The sequence below is a fragment of the Vulpes lagopus genome, chromosome 7 (assembly GCF_018345385.1).
Source record: "Vulpes lagopus strain Blue_001 chromosome 7, ASM1834538v1, whole genome shotgun sequence".
In the NCBI taxonomy this organism is placed as follows: Eukaryota; Metazoa; Chordata; class Mammalia; order Carnivora; family Canidae; genus Vulpes; species Vulpes lagopus.
The window spans coordinates 11,510,001-11,521,662 of NC_054830.1; the positions used below are offsets into that span (position 1 = coordinate 11,510,001).

The 11,662-nt window shown below is 41.8% G+C and overlaps 1 protein-coding gene across 3 annotated transcripts in view; it reads left to right on the plus strand.

The window, feature by feature from the left end:
- Positions 1 to 4,664, plus strand: part of LOC121495723 (cytochrome P450 4F3) — a 20,165-nt gene extending 15,501 nt beyond the window's left edge. For all 3 annotated transcript variants that reach the window (XM_041763594.1, XM_041763595.1, XM_041763592.1), the window contains 4 exons: positions 2,763 to 2,896; positions 2,991 to 3,055; positions 3,247 to 3,329; positions 3,745 to 4,664. In XM_041763594.1, coding sequence (XP_041619528.1) covers positions 2,763 to 2,896; positions 2,991 to 3,055; positions 3,247 to 3,329; positions 3,745 to 3,922 — 460 coding nt within the window. In that variant the 3' untranslated portion in view covers positions 3,923 to 4,664. The remainder of the gene's footprint in view (positions 1 to 2,762; positions 2,897 to 2,990; positions 3,056 to 3,246; positions 3,330 to 3,744) is intronic.
- The last annotated feature ends 6,998 nt before the right edge of the window (positions 4,665 to 11,662 follow it).

The window sequence follows — 11,662 nt, forward strand, 5'->3', positions numbered from 1 at the left end:
CATTTGTATGTCTTCTTTTAAAAATGTCTATTCAGGTCCTTCTGCATATGTTGGTAAGCCATTTTTATTTCTCTTTATGTACGAAATACTCATCTTTTTTATTGTTTCTTTTTTAATTCTTCTGTTTTTTCAAATTTACTTAGAATAAATCAGGTAAAAAAAGTAATCCTTTTCTGTCTTGTGTTGCAGAAAATTGACTTTTGACTTTTGAGGGGTGCTTTTGATTAATTTTTATGGAGACAAATTTATCCAAATATTCTTTTACAGCTACACTGTCTTTCCTCATGCTAGGGTTTTGTAGGCTTTCCTTACCAGATGTTAAGGCTTCACTTATTCACATCTCTTTTGTTGCATGGGTTTCTTTTCCTGATCTTCCAGCAGGGACACACTGGGTGTTTGTTTGATCATTGCATCTTCGTGGTAGGTCTTAACATCTTCATGGTAGAGTGAGTTTCTCTTTTTTAATCTTTCTTTTTTGTTTTTATTATTTTTAAATAGTTATTTATTTATCTGATAGGTGGGGAGGGGCAGAGGGAGAGAGAATCTTAAGCATACTCTGTGCTGAGCATGGAGCCTGACACTGGGCTTTATTCCCACAATCCTGATTTCATGACCTGAGCTGAAACCAAGAGCTGGATGCTCAACTGAATGCACCACCCAGGGACCCCTTGATCTTTCATTTTTAAATTGTTCTAATTCTCATAATCTTTTATCTTTCCAGAAATGTTTTTGAGTAAGGTTATCAAGTTCCTAAAAATATCTGGTAGATTTTCATTTCAATCAAATATATTCTGTCAGTTGACTTGAATATATGATTGAGTTGTGGGAAATGGATTATTTCATGATATGAACACATACCATCCTAGAGTGTGGAAGGAACATCCCCATTTGTGGATATTTGAATACTCTTTAGTCCTTTTAATAAAGTCTAAAATTTTTTCTTAGTGATTTTAAGCATATTTTGTTAAATTAACCCTAAGATACTTCTGTTGCTATGCTGACTCATCTATTTGTATTGAGAGAAATTTAAAATTTCATTTGGAATATAGAGATCTCACATCTTTCTTTGGCTAAACTTCTATCATCATCATCATCATCATCATCTATTCTATTATCTTTTCTAATGGATTATTTCAACATAGAAAAATAATTTTAAAATATACATATAAATTTTGTGTTCAGTGAACATAGTAAAAGTGAAGTATGGAGTTTCATATTAAAAATTTTTAAGCTCTTGGAATAATTGGGGAGCTACCCAGAAAAAAGTTACCTCAAACTACTTCTCATGTCTTGTAACAAGATAACATCAAGATGGAATCAAATATTTATTTATTTATGTATTTATTTATTAAAGATTTTATTTATTTATTCATGAGAGACACAGAGAGAGGAAGAGACACAGACAGAGGGAGAACAAGGCTCCCGGTGGGGAGCCTTATGTGGGACTCAATAACAGGACCCTGGGATCACAACCTGAACCAAAGGCAGACGCTCAACCACTGAGCCAGCCACTCCATAAAATATTTGAACTAAAAAAATAAAAGTGTCTTAAAAGCTTTAGAGGAAACCATGGGAAATTATCTTATAGCTCCAGAATAGGGATGCCCTTATTCTTGACACAAATCCCAGGAAATCTGTAAGAGAATGCTATACTGTTGCATGAAAGAGATACAGAGCTGTGTGCACAATATATAGGATGATACACTAAAATTATTTTAAATGCAAAAAGGTAGCTCTGAAAGGATAAATGACAAATAAGAACCTAGGCAAACTGTAAGAATGGGAAATGGTGGTGTTGAGTCATAGAAGTGGGGTTTTATAATTTTCCGGTTTGAACCACTTAACTATATCAGCTATTAACAGTTATAATCACCACATAATTTGAAGAGGATCAAAGAAAAAGATCCAACTCCCTTATTGCATGTTCAATGTCTATAAAAGTTTTCTGGTGTATTCTCTTGTGTTTTCTAATCATAGAATCATAGCTGGCAAAAATGACACCTTTACCCCCACATTTCTGACTGCATTACGCTCCTTTTTTCTCTTGTCAATTGCATTAGCTAGTATCTCTAGGACCATGATAGACAAAACATTGGATCTGTTTCTGCTGTTTCTTACTCATTTGGCTTTTGATTTTGCTGTCTTGAAATAAACAGTATTTAATTTTTATGCAAATTTGTAAACCTTTTTATGGTTTCCTTTTGGGTGTTATGTTTTGCTCAGAAAACCTTCCAAGAACAGAAAGGAGAAAAAATGAGTGGGAAATATCAGAAGGGAGACAGAACATGAGAGACTCCTAACTCTGGGAAACGAAGTAGGGGTGGTGGAAGGGGAGGTGGGCGGGGGTAGGGATGGGGGTGGGGGTGACTGGGTGACAGGCACTGAGGGGGGACACTTGATGGGATGAGCACTGGGTGTTATTCTATATGTTGGCAAATTGAACACCAATAAAAAAGAAATTTATAAAAAAATACAGAAGAAAAAAAAAAAAGAAAAGAAAACCTTCCAAAACCACCCAGCTAAATTTTCTCACCTACTTCTTTAATCTTGCTTTTCTTTTTTAAAACCACTTTATGAGGTATGATTGACATTAAAAAAAAAGCTGTACATATTTAATGTGCAGGGCTCAGTAAGTTTGGAGATACCTGATCCACCTGGAATTTATTTTGTTGCAGGGAGAGAGGATCTCAGGGGGCAGTAGAGGACTGGGAGGAAGGGTCTGTGTTTTTGCTGCCTGGATAATTGTTGGGGGGCTTCCTTAGGGACGACCTGGCCAAGTTGCCCTTCCTGACCATGTGCATCAAGGAGAGTCTGCGGTTGCACCCACCTGTCACAGTCATCTCCCGCTGCTGCACCCAGGACATTGTGCTCCCAGATGGCCGGGTCATCCCCAAAGGTGCTCACAACCTCAGGGGGAGGAGCCTCCTGGGAAGGAAGGGGGCCAATCAGGCAGGGGAAACCCTTCCTGACTGGCTCTCCGTCTCCCACAGGTGTTACCTGCCTCATTAGTATTTTTGGGACCCACCACAACCCATCCGTGTGGCCAGACCCTGAGGTACTGCTTCTCTCCCCGTCCCCATGGCCCACCCTCGTCCTTGTCTTATTCCCCAGGGGGACCTAGGGGAGGGAGCAGGGTTCTGACCTGGAAAATCAGACACCACCTACCCCCATCATACACAAGTCTGCCTCTCCAAAGCTGGCTGTCCTGGGAAACCATCCAGCAGCCCTACCTCTCTGTGCCCCCAGGTATACAATCCCTTGCGCTTTGACCCAGAAAACATCAAGGAGAGGTCACCCTTAGCTTTTATTCCCTTCTCTGCTGGGCCCAGGTGAGCCAAGAGGGTATGTGAGGTGGGAATGGGGTGGTGGGGGCAGGGGTCTGGGACTGAGATCCCAGGAACGTCTGTGGGAGAGGGAAAGGGGGGACGTTGAGGATGGCTCTCCTTGTCTCCCCTCCTCCGGAGGTTAGGAGTCAGGGTCTGGGGAGTGGGGGCGGCTGGGTCCAACGAGGGGTCCGCGGGGTGCTCAGCATCTCTGCCGCGCGCGCGCCTGCGGGCCTGAGTTCAAGGCTGGGGTCTGGGCCCAGCTCCCGGGATGGACCGGCAAGCCCCCAGCGGGGTCCCAGGCACGTCAGCCCCTTGTGCATCCCTGCGGGCGGCGGTGCGGGTCCCGCCCGGGCTGGGTTCTGGGCGCGATGGGCCCTGCCGGGGTCCCTGGCGAGTGCGAGCCCCCCTCCGCCCTCAGGAACTGCATCGGGCAGGCGTTCGCCATGAGCGAGATGAAGGTGGTGCTGGCGCTCACGCTGCTGCGCTTCAGGGTCCTGCCCCACGAGGAGGAGCCGCGCAGGAAGCCGGAGCTCATCCTGCGCGCCGAGGGCGGACTTTGGCTGCGCGTGGAGCCGCTGAGCGCGCGCCCCCAGTGACCCGCCAGCTCCCGCTGGGCCCAGCCCGACCCGCGCGCCTCGCCTTGCAGGTTCCCGGGAATAGAAGCGCGTGGTCTCCCCCGCGCGAGCCTCACGGGGAGCCAGCAGGGGGCGCGTGGGCCCCGCGGGAACGCAGGGGTGGGGTGGGGGGGTGGCCAGGCGGGGTGGAGGGGAGGCTGGGTCTGGGCCGGGCCCTGACAGCCCTTCCAGCTCATCCCAGATCCCCGTCCTGATGGCAGGTTCTCCTAGAATCAAACCCGTGGTTGCTCCAGATTTCAAATGCACAGGTAGAAAATACAACAATGCAAAGCATGCTAAAATTCTAGCCTCTCCATGGAGTTTCTCTCAATTCAACAACTGGGAAGGGGGCCTTAGATTGCCTGTCAGCACCCCTGCGGGGAGCACTTCACTCTCGCTCCTGGGTAATGTGGCTGATTAATAATCAAGGGCTTGATTACCCCCCCCCCCCCCCAGGAAGTAATGCAAACGCCGTCAGTTACAGCGCTCAGTTGTAAAAACCAGTTTTCTGGCGCGAACTCTTTGAGAAGTTGATTGGCCTCTTCCTCCTTGCACAGGACTTCTCATTGACCTTTCCCTAGAAATCTCCCTTGGAGAGAAAAAACAGGGTATATGTGCTTTCTGTAATTCATGGCTTATGGTTCTTCCCTGGCTCCTCCTAAGATCATGTTATCCCCCCCCTTTTTTTTTGGTAAATAAAATTTAATACAACTGTATAGTCAAATAATAATGGTTAAAGGACATTTTATTAGATACAACTTTTAAAAAATTAAACTATGCACAAAGTATATTTAAACAAGGCATATTAGTATTAGTGTGCTACAATCAAATTGAGAGCAAAGAAGTACAAAGCATTTTTCGCTGTGAAGATATTGGAGCCTCTCACTGAAAGCAAATGACATTTGGCTGCCATCGGTTTGTACAAGTTGTAAAGCATATTATGCTTTTTTTTCCCAACACTGTAATTGTTGTCTTACACAGCTCCAGAAATTCTCAAAAACTTAAATAAAAGAAACTGGGGGAGGGATGATGGGGAAAGCAAGAGTAAGAACTTTTTCAAGAAATGTAAATGAAAAAGTCTGTAGAAGGAAAAAAAATAGTACATAAGAATGGAGCAAAAATAAGTACATTTACTTTTTTGACATTAGATGTAGGCATTGCAAATGATGTTTTCAAAAGTTTAATCAATGTTAGATGTTTGAATATCTTAAAAAGCACCTTGGTTACAAGACAGACAAGATCCCCGAATATAATAAAACTCCAAACACTGTCGATCCATATGATGTGGTTTTAAGTTTGCGGTTCAGAGCCCATGGCCAAGAAATAGTTCTTGAGGTTTTTGGTGCAGAAAGGGGGTTTTTATTAAAATACGGGAACAAGAGCTGCTGCCCTGGGATTGTGAGTGGAAAACTGATAATATACTTTCTGATTTGGGGTGGTAATGACAAAGGGAAGTTTCCAAAATGAGTTTCATATGGTAAAGACTCACAGGACACTAGAGGCCTAGGTATTGTCAAGTGAAGGTTGTTTATTTCTCTATAAAAATAGCTAATATTAAGACAGTTGAGAGTTTCCTGGAGGAGTATTAAATTCTATTTGCCTGAAGTATTGGTCAATGGGCTATAGGTCAGAAAGAAATTTAATTTTATCTACATTCACCTTTTGCCTTTGTTCTCCACATCATTCCCCCTGAACGGTTATGGCCCTTAAATTTTTAAGGGTGTTGAGGATGGAAGGTCTTCTCTTCTGTACCTTCTTCCTGCTGAATAGGGGCATAGAGGTGTTCTTACTTTTGGGTCAACATTGGTCAGTTGGGAAATTTATATATAGAAGATACAAAAGGTAGAGGCTGCCAATCCAAGGTAGGCAACACATAAGAACTCTATTGAGTAGAAAGGATTATCTGTTGGCTGGAAGTTATGGCAGTGAAGGAGTCTTGGCACCAGGCAGGGGGACACCAGAAAAGTCAACAAAATAAGGTTAATATTATGATGAGAAAGAGGATCCTGAATAAAAAGACCTTTAATAATTAACCAAGATCTTTCTCCAGTCCAGGAGTTTAACTACTCACTAAAGAAAAGAGGGAGGGAGGGAAGGAAAGAGAGAGGAAGAGAGATGACTTAGAGCACTGTTTGAATATCTGTATCTTTTAGGCATATCTTTTGGTGATATCTTTTTGGTGATATCTGGAATCTTTTGGTGATATCTAGAATATATACCCAACATTTTGTTTTTATGCATGTCCTGTCTTGTGCAGTTAAAATATCCAATGCCATTTTGAGAGTCATTTAAGGCCTCAGTGGCATAGCAAGTGGTGTTAGCCATCATCTGCTCTGTTTTGTTTAGCAAGCAATCAGGTAATTAATAAGAGGCACCTTTCTGTTAACAAAAGAAAAAATATAGTTTAATGGTCAGAGCAAATTATAAACCCACAGTCAAGTCTTGAGTGCTTAAAATCTTTTTTTTTTTGAGTGCTTAAAATCTAATATTTACAACGATGTGTTGTTGAAACATTTTCTCTCGATAATAACCCTCATTTTAAATCCAAGACAGCCAAATCAGGACCGAATCATTTGAAAAACAAGTCCAATTTTAACAAACTTGGCTTGATTATATAAGCTCAGCAAGAACAGCAATTGGCCATATAGATCTTTCAAAATTGGCTTTACTGGAAACCTCATAAGGAATATTTTCTCTTCCATTTAAATTCAATTTGCCGGGGCAGCCGGGGTGGCCCAGTGGTTTAGCGCCTGCCTTCGGCCCAGGGCATGATCCTGGAGACCTGGGATCAAGTCCCATGTTGGGCTCCGTGCAGGGAGCCTGCTTCTCCCTCTGCCTGTGTCTCTGCCTCTCTCTGTGTGTGTCTCTCATGAATAAATAAATAAAATAAAAAAATAAATGCCAACATATAGTATAACACCCAGTGCTCATCCCATCAAGTGCCCTCTTCAGTGCCCATCACCCAGCGACCCTATCCCCTCACCTCCCCTTCTGCAACCCTTTATTTGTTTTCCAGAGTTAGGAGTCTCTCATGGTTTGTCTCCCTCTCTAATTTTTCCCACTCTGTTCCCCTCCTTTCCCTTGTAATCCCTTTCACTATTTCTTAAATTCCATGTATGAGTGAAACCGTATGATGATTGTCCTCCTCCGACTGGCTTATTTCACTCAGCATCCAAGTAGAAGCAAATGGTGGGTATTCATCCTCTCTGATGGCTGAATAATATTCCACTGTATATTATACTACATCTTCTTTATCCATTCATCTGTGGAAGGACATCGTGGCTCCTTCCACATCTCATAAGGAATCTTGATTGAACTTTTAGTAGCCTCTCTAGACCAGAAGCCAAGCCAAGTACTTGTCATTAGATATGCCTGCAATGCCTGTAGATTTGAGCAAATACCTCTTCAAGAGGTCCCCAAAGTATCCTAACATTCCTGCACCTGGCAGGAAGTGACATTCTTTACTTACATGGTGAGGCCTCTGAGAACTCTGTAAGCAGGTATCAGACGGGCAATTCCAAGGGGCTTTATGGCTCCATGTTTATAAAGTCAACCTCTGTTCCTTAAAGCTGTCTGGTCATATCTGATCCTATGCACGTCTCTCAAATATGACTTCCAGTCAAAGCCTTGGTAGCGTAACCAGTGAAACACTGGTTGGTGTCCTGTTACAAGGGGAACAGATTCTTATCGAACTTATGCAAATAACTATAATTGCCATGAAAGAAAGACCACTCGCTGAGCTCTTCTGAATTTCAGAAGGTTCAGGTAGAGAGAAAAGTTAATGGCTAAAATTTGTTTTCAGAGGAATATTTTTATCCTATTTTAGATACTTTAAGAGAATGTTCCCTTCGTCTGAAAGAGCAAACATTAGAGAACCGGCAATGTTTCAAAGGTCACAAAAACTCCCATCATCCTCAATTTATTTAGTCCCATGTTACTAGTTCTTGTTCAATTTGAATGCAGGTTTTTAGTTAGTTCTGGAAGTTTTTTTTTTTTTTTTTTTTAACCAGTTTTAAAGATCAAAACCTGTATTTGTCAAAAGCCCTTTTTAATGAATTTCCTTGAAGATGAAACACGTTTCAGAGGAGAATATGAACAATAACTATGTATGACAAAAGACTCAAAAATGAGCATGATTAAAGATCTGATGAGCAGTTACAACATAGTGACAAGGAAATCCAGTTATTTCTGTGACACTAACACTTCAATAATTAGAACATCAAGTGATGACCCTACACCAGAATATATTAAAAGTTCAGGAACTTCTATCTCTAGAATAGTTATAGCATTTACCCAAGCCATACAATGTGAGGCTTATCACTGATAGATCTTTTCAAGTAACTTAACATACCAAATAAAAAGGTCAAGGAGTCAAAGAAAATTGAAATCCCAGGGAACTTTGTTAAAGAGTACCTCAGACAGTTATAATAAAGCAGGTACTCAAATAAGATTAGAGATCATTACAAAACTTAAAACTTAATTATTTATTTAACCAAAGTGGTGATAAGAGATTCCAAAGGCAAATATAGTTTTCGCCAAACTCAGCTCCCTCAACATTGAGAAGTTTTAACTAAGTGACCAAAGACCTGATAAAGACAAAACATAGAAACTGGTTTCCTGGGCAGACAAAAGAGAAAAAAAAAATTGTTTACACTTTCTTTTCAAGAGCAGACCAACAATTCAAGAAAACTTGTCTCTTGAAGAGAGAAACTCAGAATTTCAATTTTATACTTTTAAAATCTATTCATTTTGGGGCACCTGGGTGGCCCTGTCTGTTGAGCATCTGACTCTTGGGCCCAGCTCAGGTCTTTTTTTTTTTTTTTTTAAAGATTTTATTTATTTACTCATGAGAGACACAGAGAGAGGCAGAGACACAGGCAGAGGGAGAAACTCATCCCAGGATCACACCTTGAGCCAGAGGCAGACACTCCACCGCTGAGCCACCCAGGTGTCCCCGCTCAGGTCTTGATATCAGGGTTGTGAGTTCAAACTCCATGTAGGGTGGAGCCTACTTAACAAAATATAATAAAATCCATTCATTTTAATCTTAGTTCTGACTACATATAAAATTCCTTTCCAAAGATTTCCCTTCATAAACCTTTTACAACTTTTTCATTCAGAGTTGCTTCCCTCATTTCCATCAGTCTTAATTACATTTAGCAGAATTTTAACTCTTAGAAACTTTAGTTTCCAGTGAAAACTAAGTAGTAACCAATAGTGAACGGTCGGTCATACTGGAATTCTTTAGATGGCAGACTTATGAAACTATTAAGTACAAAACATGTTTTCCAACAGATTTAAGTATCCTTAGTTTTCTGCCATAAGCCAAAACCACAAATTTATGTTCAGTAGTAATCAATGCTTTAGCATTTTAGCTCATTTGGAAAAGGTCTAGATGTACAATCAATTCAATCCCATTTATTACCCAAGCAAATCTTTAAAGTTTCAGATTATCAAAGACTCTGAAAACTATCTTAATGATTACCCATGAAACCTTTGAGAAAAACAAAATTAACCCTCATTTTAAGTCATCTTTTGTGGGCAAATTGCAACAGAGATAACACGAGCTTATTTGATCTTCAATAATCCTTGGTAGAATGGAAGTTTCAATTAGTTTAAATGCCAAACTATGTTCTACCGGGGTCCACTTAAAAGTCAATCAATTTGTTCTCCATTGTGAGTCTTACCTGGGGTACCAGTGAGAAAATCTGAAGTGGGCAGTGTATGCTGGCCACACCCAAGGTGGTGTAGAGACAGGAGGAGGGGTCTGTTAAGGAGCAATAGTGAGAGAGTCAGCATCACCTTCATCAGGAATGGCCTGTGTTTCCTTCAGCAACCTGGATTTATCCAGAGGAGGCCTGTTTACATAATTATTTTTTAAAAATTATTTATTTATTTATTTATGATAGTCACACACACACACAGAGAGAGAGAGAGAGAGAGAGAGAGAGGCAGAGACACAGGCAGAGGGAGAAGCAGGCTCCATGCACTGGGAGCCCGATGTGGGATTTGATCCCGGGTCTCCAGGATCGCGCCCTGGGCCAAAGGCAGGCGCCAAACCGCTGCGCCACCCAGGGATCCCTGTTTACATAATTATTAACCAATATGTCAGGAGGGAGTTTACTAGCCAAACACAACCAGGCAAACACATTCTACAAGAGACCCTTAGGCCGGGGTCCTAATCTAGGACCATGCAAGCCTGAACACAAGGTACTTCTGTCCGTTTGCCCTGTTCCTTGCAAAAGAGATCTAATGGATAGATAGTATTGAAGCTTAATGTCTCACTAATAGGCCATTTTTCCTCATCTCTTAAGGAGTATGGATGCCATGCAGTGTTACAAAAGATCATTCCCTCCCCCTCTTAAATCTTGCAATCTGAATTGTTTCCACTGGGTTCAAAGGTATCCCATGGAAGAGCCCTTGAGGACTTAAGAGAGAAGGTGCCACACTCCTAGAAAAGTAGAGAAAGTCCATTACCAAGAAAATCCCCCTATCCCGACTCCCACGTGGCATCTCTGACATACCCATTGCACAGGGTATGTCAGAGGTTCCTGGCATCAAAGCAACCTGAGGTGTCCCTCGAATGAAATTGCTATGATCACTGCCCTGTGGGAGGGAGGCCTGCTGTCCTCCTGCTTCCTCATTGCATTCTACACTACAGTGGGTGCTGGCTGAGTTTGCCTGGCTTTGAAGGCTGCAAAGAACCCGCAATTTTTTTTTTGAACCTGCCATTTTTAACCTGTAGAAGACACTAGAAAATTTTAGAAGAAGAAATTACCCTATTTTGTAACTTAAGTAATTAGTACGGGACATTGAGAGAAAACTGTAGATATAGAAATCTACCACGGTCTAAGCAACATTCCAACACATGTAGTCTTTACAGCCAACTTCTCTGAGAAATGTTTCCCAGTTGGGTTTTAATTCAATCCGGTACTGGTTTTGGCTGGCTCGGAGTAGAGGTCTCCTAGCCAGAGTGGCTAGACTAGAGATGTGAAAGGGATAACATTTGACCAATGAAAAAGAAATCTCACACAGGAGTCAAGACTAGTCAAGACAAGTCATCCTGGTGACTTAGGTGGCTGTGGCTGCCCCATGCACAAGACCAACAGACAACTCTGTATAAGGACAGAAACAAAGAAAGGGCATCAAGTTTCTGGGTCTTATTATCATTCTGGGTAGGATACTAACTTCCAGCTGAAAGGCAGGCTTTATCCTCCCCGTAGAGGAGCCAGGGGCTAGAGGATTGCAGCCTGAACAATCAATGTGAAAGTGTTCTAATAAGATTATACTTCTTAAAAAGCCCCTAGGGGAAAAAAAAGCCCCTAGAATGAAAATAAAGGAAGAGAAGAGGAAGTATTTGATGTGGGAAACAAAAGCAGCAGAAAAATTATTAAATTTCCTTACTAGCTACAGCCCATTGACAAGTCCTTGAAACAGGCAGAGTGACATTCCTCTAGGGACTCAACTGCTTCGATGCTGATACTTTGCTAAAGGGCAAAAAGCAATCTTAGCCCAAAACACAAGATCCAGTAAGTCTACTTTAACATGTAAAAATCCCTTTGGAAACCTCCTTTTCTCTACCCCCTAGGATACATGTTGGCAATCATCCCCCAAGCATATGACCCACTGATATACATCTGAAGGGTCTCATGACTCGGGTTTTATTAGACAGTAATAAATGATATTTTTCCAACAAAAGCTAGCCCCCTCAATCTGGTGAGC